Raw genomic sequence first — 19,009 nt, 5'->3', positions numbered from 1 at the left:
ATACTACAAATGTAAGATACAACAACTGAATATACTACAGATGGAAGTTACAACAACTGAATATACTACAAATGTAACATACAACAACTGAATACGCTACAAATGTAAGATGCAACACTGAATATACTTCAAATGTAAGATACAACAATTGACGGGTCCTGGGGTACACATAAAACATATTTGGGATTCTGATTTCATTGCAAATATTTATTTTGCACAAAAAACACTCCTTGGTGGAAAAACGGCAACGCTCACTTTCACCTATACAATAAAAAGTAGCTCTATTTGTTTATCGCAATATCTCAAGTACTAGTTACAAAACAATACTGTCAAAAAAACAGCACAGTCAAATATCCCAAGAGTCTTGGTCTTCTCCAGACTCTACATCATCATGGAAAGGGTCCTTGCATGCACTGCCTGTACATTTTCTGAATGCTGAGATACACCTCACACCATTCTTCTTGCAGCTGCATGGTTGCTGCAGTCCCCATCACAAATACAGCTTGTACAGATGAGCTCCTTCAAGAGCCACAGGCTCTCATGTTGGAACCATGCGGCAACCTCAAACTCTCAAACTATGAAGCCAACGCGGAAGTGTTATAAACTGCAATTCATCGAGAATCTGCTTGAGGCTGGCTGCAGAAACACCGGAAACCACATACACATGAATGGGAGAAAGACAATCTTTGCAGCATTAATAATCATGTTTACAGCCTGGTTCGAAAAACAGCTTGGCTGTACTTAGCTTATTTCTCTATCGGCACACACTGTACGGGGGGCAAATTTTTTTCTAACACAACGGTTCAGAAGATATTAAGATTACGAGTTTTTGCCCAAATAAGGACATGACTGACTGGACTCCCGGACGGGAACACATAGCTGTTGGCTAGGAGGCTCAAACTCCGAATCTTTACATAACACTATGCCTGGTTGAGTTCTGCATTTCCAATATGGCCGCCACCATCTATTTGCTTCAAAACAGCTCTTAGGAACAGGTGGGTGACATCACAGATACTATGTCCATATTTTATACAGTCTATGGTTAGAACTGGCTCATAACTGTGAACCCCCTTCCATTCATCCGTTGTCTCTGGTTGTTCTGTATCCAGTCCAGGGTTTGGAGGTTGGCATGGAGGCTTTACGACTGCAAGTAACAAGTTAGACCAGTTGGGGTATACTAGGCAGAGATACAAGATTACAGATACTGCTCCCTAAGTGACAAGAATGGGGTCGACATCTCTAGTGCTTCTGGCTCTCTCTCTGTACCCTTGTTGAAAGAACTGATGATCAAACAGATGATGACGTTGAGGTACATTTCAAAATTGAGGACCTATCAGTTAGAACAGAGGATGAAAGTGAAAGACAGAGTGCTGGTCAGGTGGTCACCATGGAGGCTGGGATACAAGCTCTATCTGCAGAGTCACTCAGTGTGTTGGAGACAATATAGACATGAACATTTCATTCTATGGGTTTGATTAAAGTCATGTCTCCAGCATCGCCCTCTGCAGATGATCAGACAACAGCAACCTTCAAAGGGGTCAAGTTGGAGGCCCGACCAATTCCAGAATACCAAGAACTCATAACAACAGTGAGCTCATCCAGCTCTTCTCTCCAAAACCAGGACTGGATGCTTCTTCAGAGCATGTCTTTTGACATGTCTTTCTTCCACCTTTTAAACAACTTTTTTTCCACATTTAATCAACCATCTTCCTCCTTTTACCCACCTTACTTCCAACTTTAATATGCCTGTTTTCCATCTTTCTTCCGCCTTTTATCCACATTTTTTCTGCCTTTCTTCCTCCTTTAATGCGACTATCTTCCTACTTTAATCTGCCTTTCTTCCACCTTTTTTCCGCCTTTCATCCCCTTTTTTTTCCACCTTGTACCACCTTGGAGGCTGGGATACAAGCTCTATCTGCAGAGTCACTCAGTGTGTTGGAGACAATATAAACATGAACATTTCATTCTATGGGTTTGATTTAAGTCATCTCTGCAGCATCACCCTCTTCAGATGGTCAGACGACAACAAACAGCAACAGCTTTCCATGCAAGGATCCTGGGCTCAAATCCCTGACATGGACTGCCCATGGGACATGAAATTAGGACACTTTACTCTCACTGTTATAATAACTGCACTTTTGAAGCAGGATATACAAATGTTAGACTGAAAAAGAGTTGCAAAAGTAAGCTTTTCCGAGGAGCTCTGAAGTGCGATGGAAAGGGCTCCGGCCTTTCACTCTGATGGTTGTGGGTTCAAATCCAAGTAAGGGCTTCCAATGTGAGATGAAAATGAAACAGATTCCTCACTATGTGGTTGAGCTGTGTACAAATACAACAATGGGTGAAATGAAAAGACAGAAAAAGCAATGGCTGCCAGGCAGCTCGGTGATGGATAAGAACGCTGCTTTGCAGCAAGTCGTTTGGGGTTTGAATCCCAGTGAGGGTTTCCAATGTGAGATGAAAATGAAACATGTTCCTCACAATGCGGTTGAGCTGTTCTTCTAAACAACTACAACAAAGTGGTTGAATGAAAAGACCTAAAAAGGCAATCACTGCTAGGCAGCTCTGTGGTGTTGTGGATATGATCGCCACCTTTCCAGGTTTTCCATCAGATACAGAGGCCCTCACTTTTGGAACAGTTTACCTGGTCATATAACAAGTAACACAGATTTCAACTCATTCAAGAAAAAAAACATACAGTTTTTATTAGGTGAGTTAAGTAATACAACATGATATGAATTTTATATATGTTTACAAACACATACTCTCCCTACTTCTCTAACTTATAAATAAATATTCTGTTTTTTTTGGTTTTTTTTAATTTTCCCTTCTTTTCTTTTTATCATTGTTTAAAATATTACTCCCTCTTATTAATCCTTTTAGTCTTGCATGAAGATATTCTGATCTACATTGATACTTTGTCTTTGTGTTGATTGTTTTCTTTGGAGGGCCACTCGACAAGCCTGTTAGATTTTTTGGCTCCTCCTGCACATAATGTGTTAGTGGTTAGTTTTATTATTGAATTTACCTATTATGTCTTGGCTTGTGTTATTGAACAGCAATGTTTTCTTTTATATGTGCAATAAATAAATAAATAAATAAATAAATAAATTTGGAGTCAAAGTTTTCAATACACAATTTATTGAAAACTCATTCAAGCATTTAATAATCTATACCACTTAAAATGATTATGTCTAATTTGCATGTTTGGAATACCCTATTTAAAGAAATGTTAACACACAGGAAGAACAACATCAAGATACATATTAGCAAATAGAACCCTTGAAGAATATAACACCCAAAGTTGGTGTTTTGTCAGTTTGAGAATGAGCTTGTCAGTGCAATAAAAATCCAAATTTTATCAATGAGTGTAGGACAAAAACAAAAGAATTGCGTAATGTAAAAACAATAAAATAAATCATCATCCCACAAGGGTTTTTATATAAAATACATGCAATGTGGGAACTTTAATTTAAGATACTCACTCTTTCTTCTTGGTGAATTGTGCTCTAAAAAATGTATCTGGAAATCATTGCACTTTGCTGTTCCTGACAACTTCTCAGGCATTGTTTGCATTCATTTGTTACATACGTAGGCTTGAGTATATTTTCCAGCTCAGATTGTGATGTTTACGATAAATTTAAATCAGCGTCAGTTTAGAGAAGAGGGATTGTTCAGTTACAATTAAGTAGCTTGGAAAAGAATAGTTTTAATGTCATTTCAGTTACTTCACAGTTCCAGCGCCTTACAGAATGTAAACCTTTCTCAATAACTGTTTTTATCCACTCCTAAATATCATTTTTTAAATCTGATTTTCTAAATTGATGTTGAGGTTTATTCCCAGAGCCCAAAAATAGAACTGCACCCTATCATTCACACACATATTAGTTTCTTAAGGGAAAAAAACTCTAATTGCTTCCTGAACGTGTTCATGAGGACTCAAGAATTAAGATTTAATATTATTATCCCCTCACTGTTGTAAAGTTTCTTACAGCCTGTCACTCATTGAGACCTTTGAAAAGTTCCGTTGTGTCATGAGATTGTGCTTATAGAATGAACTTAGTATAAAGAGTTTTTCAGGAGTGAAATGTGAGAGCAGGTCAGATCACACATGAGAAAAAGTATGGTGCACACATGACTGTCAGCAGCCTCTCCAATGCATTTCATACAGAAAGAAAAAAAAGGTTTCCGCTTCAAGTTAGAGCTCTCTCATGTGACTTTGTCAGACTAACACTAATCTTTACAGTCAGAGGAGAATTTGTATTACTTTTCATTTGTATTACTTTTCATTACAGTCAACAGTATGGATTAGAGAAACCTGATTGTCAGGTCAAGCCACAACGTAATACCTTTCCAGGAAGTTTGTCAGAATCATGTTTCATCATTCATTGGTCAACAGGCAGCCTTTATTTTATTTGTTCAGATCGTTACAGCCAGTTTATAAAACCTAATTGATTCTGGTGTTCCAAACACTCATGGTGTCAAAAGCAGCTAATCTAACATACTGATGCACAACATGGTTTAAACTGTTCATATGAATGCAAGAAGTAATGTCTAAAATAACTAGCAGCGCCCTCTAGTGGCTAATTGTCAGACCTATCAGGGCAGAATTTCCTCTCTCTCTCTCTCTCTCTCTCTCTCTCTCTCTCTCTCTCTCTCCCTCTCTCTCTCTCTCTCACTCCCACCAGACATCCAAAACTCTGACTCACTACCCCTATTCAAATCCAAACTTAAAACTCATCTATTTCAAACTGCATTCCCTGTCTAACCCCCTGCCTCATTTTAACTTGGTGTAACTCTGCTTGTTTTTATTAATTTTATCACATTGTTTTTATTGATTGTGTTTTATTCTGTCTGTAAAGTAACCTCGAGACCTTGAGTGTTTTGAAAGGCGCTTCTAAATAAAATGTATTATTATTATTATTATTATTATTATTGTTATTATTATTCTCTCTCTCTGTTTCTCTCTCTCTGAGTTCTGCTGACATGCTTTTAACATGTTTCATTTTTAATACCAGAAAAGTTAATTAAAAGACAGATAAATAAAGCATGTCTACATTACAGGAAATGCACATAGATGAGCAACAACAGAACAGACCAAAAAAGAAGATAAAATCAGAAAAAAAAACAGACAAATAAAATCCTTATCTTATTCCTGTTTTGTATCTATTTTGTTTTTAAAACAGCAAGATTATTTTGTATGTTTCCCAGTCAGGATCCAGGATGCAGACATCCTCTTTACTTTTATGAGTAGGCTTAAGACTTTTTTTTTCTTTATATGCGTGTGCATGTACATGCACATTTGCTTATGTGTGCATAAATATGCATGTGTTATATATTTTTCTCTCATTTCACAAGTTATATTCACATTTTCTTGCTGTAAATAATCTGTCAATTTGATGTTTTTATCTGTTTGTTTTGGGATTATTCTTTATTTGTTTTCCATTTTTTGATTATCATAATAATAATAATACATCTTATTATAATCATTATTTTAATTATTTTAATAATTATTTTAATTATTGTCTGTTTTCTTTTTTTTCTATTATTGCCATTATTTGTGTCTTTACTTGAGTGTTTGTAAAAACTAATACATTTCAAATCATTAAAAAAAAGAGTAGACTTCAAACTTTCCTTTTCGATAAAGCTTATAGTTAGCGCTGGCTCAGGCTTGGACCAGCTCTTATTTATTCTGCTCTAGGTTATTACCCTTAAATTTATGTACCATTTAAAGTTACTAACCATGGATCTTCCCGGGAGTTCTTCAGCTCCCTTGTCTTGTAAATTCCTCTGGATATAGTTGCAGGTGGTGAAGTGTCATTCTCTGGGTGGAACATAGGATATAACAAAGAGGATGGACTAGACGTGTTCTTTATTAAATTAAGTGTCTTGAGATATCATTTGACATGGATTGGCACAATGCAAATTAATATAAATCAATCCTCATTTATATAGTTGCAATTCACAACAAATTATATCTCAAGATGCTTTTACAAACAGAGAAGGTCTAGACCATACTCTGTTAAATTATTAACATAGACCAAACACCAAGATAGGATAAGATCCAGTCCCATCTGACAGACAGGACTCAGTCTGATCTCATCTTAGTCCACCATGAGCAGAGCATCTGCCTCGACCGAGTTGGGGTTGAAAAGAGGTATAGAAGGAATATTGATTAGCTGAAAAGAAAACTGGACTCTGCAGGTTTCAGACACACTGCATTTTAATGAAAGATTCGGTTAAAATAATACACTTTTAATGAAAGAAGCAGACATTAAAAAAAATCACCATAAATATGCTACATAATCCTAATCACACTTTGCTCTAACACAAATGAGTAAATGTGTGTGTAAGGGTGGCTCGGTGTAAGGCTGTACACAAACACGAAAGATAGATCTCATCAGCATGAAGAAAAAGTGACAATATCCCAGGCTGTGCAGGAAACTCTAGATGTGAATCCCAGACTAATGCATCTCAAAAGCATCCAGCTAAAGACGTCTCAGCGCACACACACACACACGCACACACTCACACACAAAATAAAACCATCCATACAAGCAGACTCACTCTAAATTCAGAATTCTTGCGAGAGACTTTTAAGCACTACTAATTCAACATCCTGATTGCATTTGGCAAAAATAGAACAACAGTTACTATTCTTATATAAAAAACATGAATTCACTGATAAAAAATAAGCCCCTCCCACCGCCCGATGCAGTCCCAAACCTTTGAATCACTCAAAAATGGTCTACGGGATAAACAGGCCTACATACTTTACTCGGTTTGGGCCAGTTGTGTCTAAATGTGCACCTTAAACTCAAATGGAAACCCAAATATCTGCATCCGCTCTGTAAGGTCAGATTATTTGACGTGCATTGGCCCCACCCCCAAAGAGCAAGACTTCTCAGTGGTGAATATAAGGGTTTCATGACTCAAACACTTTAAAATCCAACACACACACACACACACACACACACACACACACACACACACACACACACACACACACACACACACACACACACACACACACACACACACACACACACACACACACACACACACACACACACACACACACACACACACACACACACACACACACACACACACACGTGTCTATGTGACTACATCTCCCAGTCATTCACACACTAACCCTTCACTCACTCGGTCCATGTCTCAGCACAACTACCAATTGGGATAGAAATCTCAGCAAATGTGTTGTTGTGATCACTGAAGAACATGAAGAACAGAAGATAAGGCATCACATGCTATTCTTGGCAAAGCCGTACGAAGTGAAAGTGTGGCACAGCGCATGGCTGACCGCACGCAGGGCGGGATGATGAAGCTACACTGGAACCCTTTGAAGACAAGCAGGATGCAACTTGTGAAAAAGTCATGGAGAAAGATGAAGGCTTCCCTCTCAGTCCCAGCCGTTGTCCTTTATCATGTGGGACAGCTCGATGATGAACTTCCCCTCCTTGTACTTCTGACTCAGCTCAAAGGCTTGCTCCTGCAGAGGGGGTGCAGAAAAAGGTCAGTGCCTCAGATTATTCCTTGGTTAGGCCAATTACTACTACTGCTACTGCTACTACTACTACTATTATTTATACTACTACTATTTATACTACTACTACTATTTACTGAATTTAGGAATTGACAGGCAGAAACTCTAAATGTTTTTCCCTCACCTTGAATAAAACTGCAAATATCAATAATAAAGATATCATTTGGTGCGCTGGTGGCCTAGCGGTCTAAGTGCCCCACGTATAGAGGCTATAATCCTTGTTGCACAGGTCGCCAGTTCGACTCATGGCTGGTCGACCATTTGCTGCATGTCTACCCCCACTCTCTACTCCCCACAGTTCCTGTCCCTCTTCAGCTGTCCTGTCAATAAAGGGCAAAAAGCCCCCCCCCCAAAAAAAATAATGTTTTAAAAAAAATAAGATACCATTTAGCAAGAAGATCAGTTTTATTTGTAGCGACTGCCAAATGAATAAAAACATTATTTCCCACAAATCATTAGACCTTCGTCAAAAACTGTGATAAAAGCTACAGTGAGTGACTTCCTGTTTGTGTCACCTCCCCATGGACAAAGTGACTAAGGATGCAACGATCCTACTTTTTAGGACGTGATACCGATATTGATACCTGGGCTTTGGTATCTGACGATACCGATATTAACCGAACCGATCCCGGTATTGATTTGACAATCTCTATTCCTTAATGTGAGGATAGAATCATGTTTTGGCAACTTCAGGCTTTTCTGACTTTGTAAACCAAAACAAAATAAATATTTTTAAACTGACTTAAACTTGCTTCTTTGCAGTAGGCTACAGCTGACATATACTTCTTCCTTTGGTCTTCCATTATATTTTTCAGCGCGACTGCCATCCATCAAACATTACTGCAGCACATGTTGCAAGGTTCCGGCAGAGTTGTTAACAAAAGATGTATGCACCTAAAGTGCACAGCATCTGTAGTTATCCTCCATCATGCTCTGGAGAGACGCACATGGCTGTTTTAAACACACAAAAGCATAGAACTGAGATGAATAGATCTGCCATATGGATCAGCACTATATATCGCCCCCTTGTCACCGATATCTGATCTAACTTTTTGAGTCCTATCTAGCCAATATCCGATACCAGGGTTGGTTGGTGCGTCCCTAAAAGTGACACCTCTCATATCTTTACTCATCTTGTCTCGCACATGTGTAAGTAGTGTTTTGGACAAAAAGTCTCAATGCATTTCCCTCAACGTGAATATTTGCTGAGAAAAAGAGGGATAATACCAGAGGCTGTATAAATAATGGACTTAGTATCCGTGATGTCAACCATCTGTTTCTGAAGTGCTGTTTGGAAGGCAATCGTCGGCCATATTGGAAATGCTGAAGTCAACTTAACTTGTGTTGAGGTAGTGAGGTAAAGAGGCGGGCTTTGAGCCCCCTCGTCAAGAGCTACAATGTTCCCACCTGTCAATCAAGTCAGCTGTGCCTCTCATTATGGAAAACTTGTAATCTTAATATCTTCGAAATTGACGCGTAATGAAAAAAAATGTCCCCCTGTACAGTGTGTGCCGATCGAGAAATGAGCTCTCCAGACTACACTTGTTTTTGTACCAGGCTGTAAAGATGTTTATTTCTGCTGTAAAGATCAGCTCTTTTGAATGGGTGTGTATGTGGTTTCCGGTACTTCCAGGGATAGCCTCAAGTGGACACTCGATGAACTGCAGTTTATAACACTTTCACATTAGCTTCAATTCTCATGGCCGGAGGTTTCCGCTTGGATAATATGTGCTGTAAATTGCATCGTTTGATGCCTAACCCCCTTCCAGCGGTTACAGGCATTAAAAACAACAAAATAGAAACAATCAGTGTCTTGTCGAATGATCTAGTTTTCTTTTAGAAGTCATAAAGGGTCATCACTGTTAATTTCAGTGTGTTTTGTAGTTAAAAAAACCTCCTCACTGGAGCTTTAAATGTTTGGTCTGATCATGGCTTTACATGTGATTATTCTGAGTGTGCTCCATTATTACACCAATGTTATTTTCAACAGCATAATAGAAGGGATTAATCCTTCAGCACTAAGGGGCTTTTGTTCCCTTCACGTAACATTTGTGGCTCTGCAGCAGCAGATGTAATACAATTACACATTCAGCCAACAACAGTTATAAAACACCAGGTAGGGCTGAAACACTGCTCTGCTGTCGTTAACTCCTACACACTTCTAGTGCCAATGGAGATTGTTGATGATAAAGAAAGCATTAAAGCAACAATCTGCAACTATTTTACATGAACGTAACAACTTTAAAATCATTTACATTCTACATGATGTGGAGAAGGAAAATGAGGCCTTTTGTGTTCACACTCTGAGCACTGTGAACGCCTTTTTATGTACTTCATGACTAGGTTGAGCAGAAACTATCTCTTGTGAGAGCCAGAAAACCTTGATGGAAAAACAATTCTTGTGACCAGTTTTAAGCTATGTCGTTCTCACTAGCGAAATTACATCTGAGGCAATACGACCAAGGAGGATGAAAAGAGTGAAAGAGAGGGCCAGAGAGCAAGAGGCAGGACAGGAGTGAACCTCAGAGCAGCTTTTACTTTTAGAGGAGAGCGCAAACTGCTCTTCAAAAGGCCTCCACAGATTGCAAAGATGACAGGTTTTTGTAAAATGTTGCGTTTCAGAGGTTGAGTAACAACCTTCAGAGTTTTTGATTTTCTGTAACCCAGATCAAGACTGCTGTGATACATGGCAAAGGATAAATCCCCTGGATGTAACTCCTGCACCAGGACACGTAATGCTATCAGAGAGCCATCAATGCGTGAAATTTCATCCTGAATTGTAACTTAAAACCTGCATAAAAGGCATCAGTCAAGGGGACTTTGTTGACTCCTTTGTTAAGCACAAAACTGGCTAATCTTTTCATTCACAGGGGGGCTGACTTACATATTTCCAGCCCAGTGTAGTGTGACAGTTTTCACAGTAGATGTCGGCTACTGCGTGCAGTCCCGTGAGCAGCAGCCTCTCCTCTGCAGGACCACAGCCGATGTTCACCCTGAGAGCAAACAGAGTGTCTTCAAACAGCAGTTCTTTAGACAGAGTAGATCACAGTAGATCCTCTGCTTACCGAGAAAAGTCTGCGGTAAGCTCTAACAGCAAAGGAACACATTCTCTGTGAAGCAATGACTGTAAGGAAGAAAAGCAAAGTTCCTGAAACAGCTGTGGGAGTGATTTCTTTCTAAGAAACGCTGCAGAACATATCAAGCTTGAGTGAATACATGCTGACCATTTACTTAATCATTTTCTTATCTTGAATACTGTCTGCACCTTAATATCATTTGCACTGCTATCTATTTTCATTGTCCATTTTTAAACTGTCACTGCACTACCTGCACTGTGTACATAGGATGTTTTTATAGAACTGTATTTTATTATATTTTATATTTAAATTTTAGATATTTAAAAGCTGGAAGAGAGAAACAGCATCTCGTTTTTCCTGTATGTCTCGTATATATAGTGAAAATTGACAATAAAAACCTTTGAATCCTTTGAATCTGATTAAGTTAGATTAAATTATTTAATGGATTCACATCACAGTGAGCCTGTGTATTTCTGACCTACTAACCCAGTGGGAGCGCGACTAAAGTGAACTCTGCCAACTTCAAGGTCCACTCTTGAGCAAATCAAATTATCTGTTGACTGTTTGGTTTGTGCAAGCATGTCTGATACTGAGCATTGGGCTTCAGGGAAAAAGCAACTATTAAGAAATGACATGTTGAGAAACAAAGAAGATGTTTGACTCTACATCTTCTTTTAGACCCACAGAAAACTTCTGAGGTGATAATCTGACCTGAACAGAAGGCCAAATACACAGATCGCACATAAAAAGTGTCTTTATTTTACTTTGATAGACTAGAATTAATTTAAACACTTACTAATATTGTGTTATACCATATTAATATAGGCAAGGCAGGGCAACTTTATTTGTATAGCGCATTTCATACATGAGGGCAACTCAATGTGCTTTACATTAAAACAGTAAAAGCATTGGAAACATTCAGACAAGCATAAAATAACACAATTAAAATGAGAAATATAATAAAACAGAAAAGAAAAGGAAAATTAGAAATATATTAAAAGTAAATTTAAAATTTGCATTTAAAATAAGTTAAAATAGGAAGGCAGTGGTAAATAAAAAGGTCATAGTCTTTGATTTAAAAGAGGTGAGAGTTGGAGCGGACCTACAGCTTTCAGGGAGTGTGTTCCAGATATGTGTTGCATAATGACAAAACGCTGCTTTCCCATGTTTCGTTCTGACTCTGGGGACTGAAAGCAGACCAGTACCTGATGACCTCAGAGGTCGAGATGGTTCATAAAGTAGCAGTAGATCAGCAATGTATTTTGGGCCTAAACCATTCAGTGCTTTATAAACCATCAACAGGATTTTAAAGTCTAGTCTCTGATAGACAGGAAGCCAGTGTAGGGATCTAAGAACTGGAGTGATGTGGTCTACTTATTTGGTCCTTGTTAGGACTCGAGCAGCAGCATTCTGTATGAGCTGCAGGCGTCTGATGGACTTTTTAGGCAGTCCTGTAAAGACACCGTTACAGTAGTCTAGTCTGCTAAAGATAAATGCATGGACAAGTTTTTCTGTATCCTGCTGAGACGTAAGTCAGGGTTCCCAATATTTTCCAGAGATCATTTTCCAGGACATTTTCAGTGAAGTTTTGAACTCTCTCAGATATTTAAAAAAGTTTAAACTGTCTTCCTGCGTGGCCATGTCTATTGTGGTCAGCGATGTCAACAACATGCAGTTTCTGTGCAGCTGTTCTGTTTGTTTTCACTATCAGGAGTTTGCACTCCTACTAGCTACAGTACGGTAATTAAGCTCTCAGCCTGCAGAGAAAGTTGTGAGGCACAGACACCCAAGCTCTCTGCTTGACTCCACTGGTCACTCTTTAACTTAAATATAGGACTCTTTGAATTAAAAGAGCACTCCACAAGGTTAATTTACCGTAAAACATAAACAATAAACCCCTGTTTTCTGTGAATGCATGATTATGAAGTGAAGTGAGGGAGAAAAGACGTGAAAAAAGTCACACAGCCGGACAGGTCTGTGTCGCTGTCTTTTCGCACAGTGTGCACTCAGCTTTCAATGACTGGGGATGTGTTTTTTTAATTGTGTCAGGTCGTACGCAGTCATGTTGGAATAATTTTCCAGGACAACACGTGATTTTCCAGGACATTTTACTTTTTCTCCCATTTTCCAGGTTTTCCAGGACGCATGGGAACCCTGATAAGTCCTTTCTCATATATAACAATGAGAATGAAAATCTACAAGAAAATCCACAGATATAAAGTCAGCATGTACCAAGTAGCAGTATTTAAATTAAAAAAGTACTCACACAGAGTTGAAGAGGTACGCTCTCCCCTGGCTGCCTTGGAAAGACTAGAAGACATGATGTTGAATTAAATCAGAGAGAATAAGACATATTAATCAAACTGAATATCACATTTAGAAGTAGAAATCTTCCTACTTTAATACATGTTTTAAAATTCTCTTTCAGAGATCTCTGATTTGTTTTGGATAAGTCCAGTTCTTCCAGTCGAGCTACTCTCTAAGGTATGCGCTGGCCACAAAGTTTTTCTATTATTAGCCGCCTCAAAGGATCATTAACAACAAAAGGTCAGCAGACAGCGAACGCACCTTGGATATGAGATCGTCATGGTTGGCCAGGTGGGCACGGCAGTGCACGCAGCTATAGCGACGGTGGCACGAGTCCAGGTAGGCCTGGAATGTTTTGGCCTTAGTCAGCTTCACCATGTCTGAGGAGGGGGAGGAGAAGGAGGTGTTTGTAAATTAGATAACAGAGAGAGCATTCAGGGTACAACTGTAGATCAAATGGTTGAAGATACGGGTTTTACTTCTCTGCTGTAGGTAACAACTTGGTTTTGCATCAGGATTCAACATACCTGAGAAAAGCAATACAACTATGCAAGCATTCCCCCAACATTACCTGACCTATTTGAACAAACTGTGATACTGGCACAGGCTGCTGGTCACATTAATGTTTATCTTGGCACTCAATTTAGTACTTCGGCCGAGACTTCTGGACGGTCAAGCCTACGAAATCCTCTACTGGCTTTTAATATTATCATATGTTCAAGAAATATTAAGATGTTACGAGTAAAATCTCAGTTTTCAAGCTCACATCAAGGATAAAGTTTGACTCTTAATTGAACGAGATAACTGATAAATGAAGAGGTAATAAGTTCATACACGCCAGGAAAGAGAGAGAGAGAGGAAGGAGAGTTTTAATGTTACCTCAGCACTATTACCTCACTATTAGAGTCAGTCTCATGCTGTGAACTTTGAACACTTCCTCTGTAATATTTTGAAAATCCCTGCACAACACTTAAAGTAAACATAGTACACATATTTTATACTCTATTCGTTTCTCTTATATTGCCACATATTGTATTCTGTCATTATCTTTGGGGCAGCATTACTGTTCTTACTTTGCTTTATTTTCAATTCCACAGCTTTGTTTATTATTGAGCACAAAAAAAAACACCAAGACAAAGTCCGAGAAAATATAAACCTTCTTGGCATAAATCCTGCTTCTAAGAGTAGTAGGTCATAGTTTAGTCTCTGTAAAAAAGACTTTGACTAAGCTTCGCACTTAAAAAACATATCCACATATTGGATTGTAATGGATCATGAATGTATTAAGATTATGATGTGAACTGCAGCTCTGTATCTTCTTATGATCACTTTGCATACTGAGCCTGCATCACACCCATTTTAAAGTCTCTGCATTGGCTTCCAGTATCTTCTAGAAAAGATTTTAAGAGTATTTTATTGTTTTTTTTAAACTCTTAATGGTCTTGGCCCTTCTTATTTATCAGAATTGTTTTCATCATATGAGCTAGTGAGAGCCCTCAGGTCCTCAGGTTGTGGACGTTTAGTTGTAAGAAAAGTAAGAACAAAGGCTCAGGGTGAGGCAGCTTTTTATTATGACGGCCCACGCCTGTGGAACACCCTACCTGAAGATCTGAACATTTTTAAAAGCAAACTCAAGATGTACCTGGGTTTGGGGTCGGGGCTTGGGGTGGGATCTTTTTCTTAATTTATTCTATTTTAGGTTGTTTTTGTGTACAGCACTTTGTGTTACAATGTCATTGTATGAAAAGTGCTTTATAAAGATAGATAGATAGATAGATAGATAGATAGATAGATAGATAGATAGATAGATAGATGATTGATTGGTTGATACTGACATTTAACCACAGTAAAAACAATAGACTGAGAAATGAATTGTTGTGCATTAAGTGAACTAGTTGAGTTTAAGGCTTGCATAAAGGTCAGAGGTCACAGTTTACCTGCAGTAGCTTGCTACCTGGTTCAGAATAGTTTTGCACGAACAATCTGCATTCACATGCTGCAGGGAATAATCGAAAAACGTGTTTCCACATGGAAAAAATCCGCGTGAAGGCTCATCTCAAGTCTGAACACAGGTTGGAGAGTCGTAAAAACTATCACACGACTTGCCTATATAAATGCTGGCTTAATAGTCTTTAAATCTTTAATGAGTAAGACTCGCATGTTAATTATTGGCTAAGTTGTAATTTGTTTAATTTGATGTGGCTGTACCAATTCGTTGCTTTCCACGCAGAGTGACCTCTAGTAACCTGAGGTTATAAAAAATTACTCATCCAGTTTGAGGTTTCCGTATTGTACCCACTTTGGGACATGAAAGAAAACATCAAGGTGAGACGCACGACTTCCCAACCTGAGAACTCCGAGCATCCGAGGAGCACATGAACGCAGGCTCAGTCCTCCTCGCTTCAAATCACTTGATGTAATCAGTTAACCCAAATCCAAACCTGTGCCCCCGTGTGCTGCGCCATTTCTGCACAGTCCAGCACCAGAGACCGTCTGCTGGGCACCAAATAACGACCCTCACGGCCCTGTTACCTCTGTTACCTCCTGCAACCAGACAATAGGTCTGAACTAGACTGCGTGTTAGCAGGCGAGCTAGCGCTGCTGTCACAACAAACATTAGCTAACAGCAGCCCAGATGCGTGTTGTAGGATAGTCCCCTTGTAGTTGACTCACCTGATAACACAGAAGATCTTAGAGGAGCACAGAGAGGTCCAATGTGTCTGACAGATAAAAACCCTCAGAATAAAATATGGAAATGTTCGACAGCTCGGCCACGCGCTTTGCGGCGGCTCGGTCAATAAAGACGGCCAGAGTCTGTCCTCCTCTCCTTTCTTTAATAATACACCAGCTCTGACACGTTCTCCACCTTCTCCACCGCGGGTCTGTTAAAAAATCAGGAGCTAAAATCCAACAATGCTGGCAGGCTGACAGCAGGAGGACCGAGCTGCGGCAGCGGCGGGAGAAAAATGTGGTTTGTTTATGAAAACACGCAGAGGAGGAAGTCTGCAGAGTGCAAAACAAACCTCGTCAACCAATCATAGGCCGCGGCTGACGTTCAGAATGTGGGTCAACCAATCAGATTCGACTTCACATGACCCCTGTATGGCTATCAGTGTGATTCTTGTACAGTTTATAAACATTATTAATGGGTTATCACAAGTGGACAGTATCAGAATACATTTACTTGAGTTCATTTTTTGAGTATCTGTACTTAACTTGAGTATTATTTGTGGGGGGAACTTATTACTTTTACTGCACTACATTCAGAAGACAGTTCAAAATTCAAGATTCAAGATTCAAGATTCAAGATTCAAGGAATTTGACGTGGTGAATGGAACACTGGTACTTAACAACAAGACACAACAAGACAGTAAGGACAATAAATATAGAAACCTAAACACAAATCCAAAAATTCTAAATAAAAATACTATGTAGAAAGAAAAGTAAAGAAGTACTTTTAAAGACTTGGGCTAAGCCAGAGTGCACATGTAGTAGATGAATATAATAATAAAATATGTTATCAATCAATCAATCAATCAATCAATCAATCAATCAATCAATCAATCAATCAATCAATCAATCAATCAATCAATCAAACTTTATTTATAAAGCGCTTGTCATACAATGACATTGTAACACAAAGTGCTGCACATAAAAACAACCTAAAATAGAATAAATTTTAAAAAAGATCCCACCCCCAGCCCCGACCCCAAACCCACACCACAATCCTAAGGTTAAGAACACAATATATGCAACAATAGTGATAAACAAATACAAATAAAATAAATAAACAGAAAATAAAAAAGAAGTTGCTGAACTGAGGAAACACTCTCATGATATCGTAATGAGGAGACACTGGAGGTAAAATAAGATGTTAAAACTCAACACAGGAAAATAAAATCACCAAAATAAAATACATTTCTAAGATAATAAAACACTGAAATATTAAACCATTAAAAGAAAATAGGATGCTATACTTACAAAAAAAAGTACATAAATAAATAAAATAGAATAAAAGTGACTAAAATTTGAACTAGATAATAAAAAACAAAAATAATAAAAATAAGGAAATAAGAAAGTAAGAAAATAAATAAAACTGTGATGAGAGTGAAACTCAGTTTCACACTCAGCAAGACTAAAAAGGTAAGGTAACCTTAAACGGCAAGTAGAGGGAAGTGGTTTGATTGTTTTGGTCTCTTGATGAGTTTGCATTCCTAACCTGTGGTTGCGTGTTTACTTCTTCCTTCAGTTTACACATGTAACTATAGGATGTTTGAAAAGCAGGCCCCCACCTGTTGTAACATTTTTGCCTTGAATATTTAGTATTTACCTTTCTTACATATCCAAAAGGTTTTACTCTGAGGAAAATATTTAAACACGTGTGTATCATAAACAACAGACAAAAACAGGGCTAAAAATAATAATAAACAATGTAAAATAAGTTGCAAAATATTTGATTATAACTCTCAAAAACGTTACACAACAGGAAAAAAAAACTACATTACAAGTTCCCAGAGCCAAAGAAGATGTTGTTATGCTTCCTGTTTGTCTAATAATCAGATTAAAACTTAAAGAAAATACATCTATAATAAAAAAAATTAAGACAAAAAGAAAGTATTAAACTCTGAGATGCTCAAATAAGTGAAGTGTTATCGATTGTGCTTAGAAAACAAGTACAATTTGCAGATTAAATTCTGACTAATAAGATTTATCCTCCCCTCTCTGTGGAATTTTGCACAATAACACGTTTTTTTAGGATATTTAGTCCCAACATGTGTCAGTCTAACCAAACCGAATTGCATTAATCCAACTATACTCCCAAAAATGTGACTGATCATGCTTTCTGTGCCATAAATGGAAGCTAAAGCCGTGGTTGGGATCACAAGAACCTTATTTGTCCTCTGGGTCACTAATTCAAACCTTTGCTCTTTGCATCTACTGATCCACTTATGTGCCATTAATTCATCGTCACACGGCAGAGCACGGCCAAGCAAGGCAGAAAAATACAGCCTTTGTTTCACAAACAGGGCGGTTGATTATTATCACAGCAGTGTTGCCAGACTTTGAACTCAGTCTGGGAAAATAAGGACACACCTAAGCTTTACTGCACATGTAAAACCATCATCCATAAGTGCATGTATGGTAGAGAAGTGACCCTTATGAATACATATGCATTGCATCATTTGTTTACATAATAAGGGTATATATACATGCATCACATATCAATAAGTGTGTATTTTGTTGCCTTATTTTTTCTTTTCCTCCTTTTATTACAAGAAATAAAATGTAAAAATTAATCAGTGTTGTTCCCGATGATTTAATTTACTCCAGCACTGACTTTAACAGAATCAACTTCAGACACAGTCAAAACAAAGTCACGTTTACTCTCTTATCAGGAGAGATAGGATGTCAGGTGACTCAGTTCAGGTGGTTAAATTTCAACTCCAGACACAAACACAGGACTCTTTACGCAAAATGTTGTCAGAAAAAAAGAGAGACCCCAGCAAACATGAACCAGTGTTGCTTCTTTTTAAACCCAGGGGAGGACCCACTCCACCCACGGTCTCATTTTACTCACAGTCATAAACATGATCAGAAAGGCTCCGGCTCACAGAGATGGTGATTCCTTCATAATCCTCTCAGATTGGGTAATTATGAATTTAGACTTCCACTTAATATGACATGCATACTAGTAACATGGAGAGACTTTGTTTGAGGTAACTTGTGTTTTATTTCTCTATATCAAACAAAATACAGTTCATGCACAAGACACATTTTTACCTTTTCTTTCTTGTCTAACAAAGATGACTACATCCTAAATACTGGAGCTACTGTTACTCTAGTGTACAATTCAGAGAGAGTTATTTTATTGTGGGCCTGTATGACTGCCACTGTCAACACCATCCACTGCGTGCATCCTGACATGACATTTGCCCCTATTGTATATTGCAAGTGGCTGCTTGACTGAAGCATGCAGGGATTCATGGCAATATGAGCCAGTCGAGCGACACAACTTTTTTTTTTTAAATTTTCCTCCCATATAAGGTCATAATCATGC

The 19,009-nt window shown here is 38.3% G+C and overlaps 1 protein-coding gene across 1 annotated transcript; it reads right to left on the bottom strand.

The window, feature by feature from the left end:
• Positions 1-6,205: 6,205 nt before the first annotated feature.
• On the bottom strand, positions 6,206-15,957 carry ypel3 (yippee-like 3). The gene is made up of 5 exons (XM_034712094.1): positions 15,625-15,957; positions 13,213-13,331; positions 12,911-12,954; positions 10,452-10,560; positions 6,206-7,513 (listed from the first exon to the last, which is right to left on the bottom strand). Exons 2-5 carry the CDS (start codon positions 13,327-13,329, stop codon positions 7,424-7,426), a joined length of 360 nt encoding a protein of 119 aa, XP_034567985.1. The 5' UTR covers positions 13,330-13,331; positions 15,625-15,957; the 3' UTR covers positions 6,206-7,423.
• Positions 15,958-19,009: the final 3,052 nt, after the last annotated feature.

Source organism: Notolabrus celidotus, chromosome 20 (genome assembly GCF_009762535.1).
Source record: "Notolabrus celidotus isolate fNotCel1 chromosome 20, fNotCel1.pri, whole genome shotgun sequence".
In the NCBI taxonomy this organism is placed as follows: Eukaryota; Metazoa; Chordata; class Actinopteri; order Labriformes; family Labridae; genus Notolabrus; species Notolabrus celidotus.
Note: the sequence above shows the minus strand (reverse complement) of the source record. Positions and strands in the feature narration are given on the sequence as shown.

Coding starts and splice junctions, on each gene's coding strand:
- ypel3 (XM_034712094.1), bottom strand. CDS start 13,329: ATGGTGAAGCTGACTAAGGCCAAAACATTCCAGGCCTACCTGGACTCG. Junction 12,955..13,212: donor ATGACGATCTCATATCCAAG/GTGCGTTCGCTG, acceptor CATGTCTTCTAG/TCTTTCCAAGGCAGCCAGGG. Junction 7,514..10,451: donor CTACACTGGGCTGGAAATAT/GTAAGTCAGCCC, acceptor CCCCCTCTGCAG/GAGCAAGCCTTTGAGCTGAG.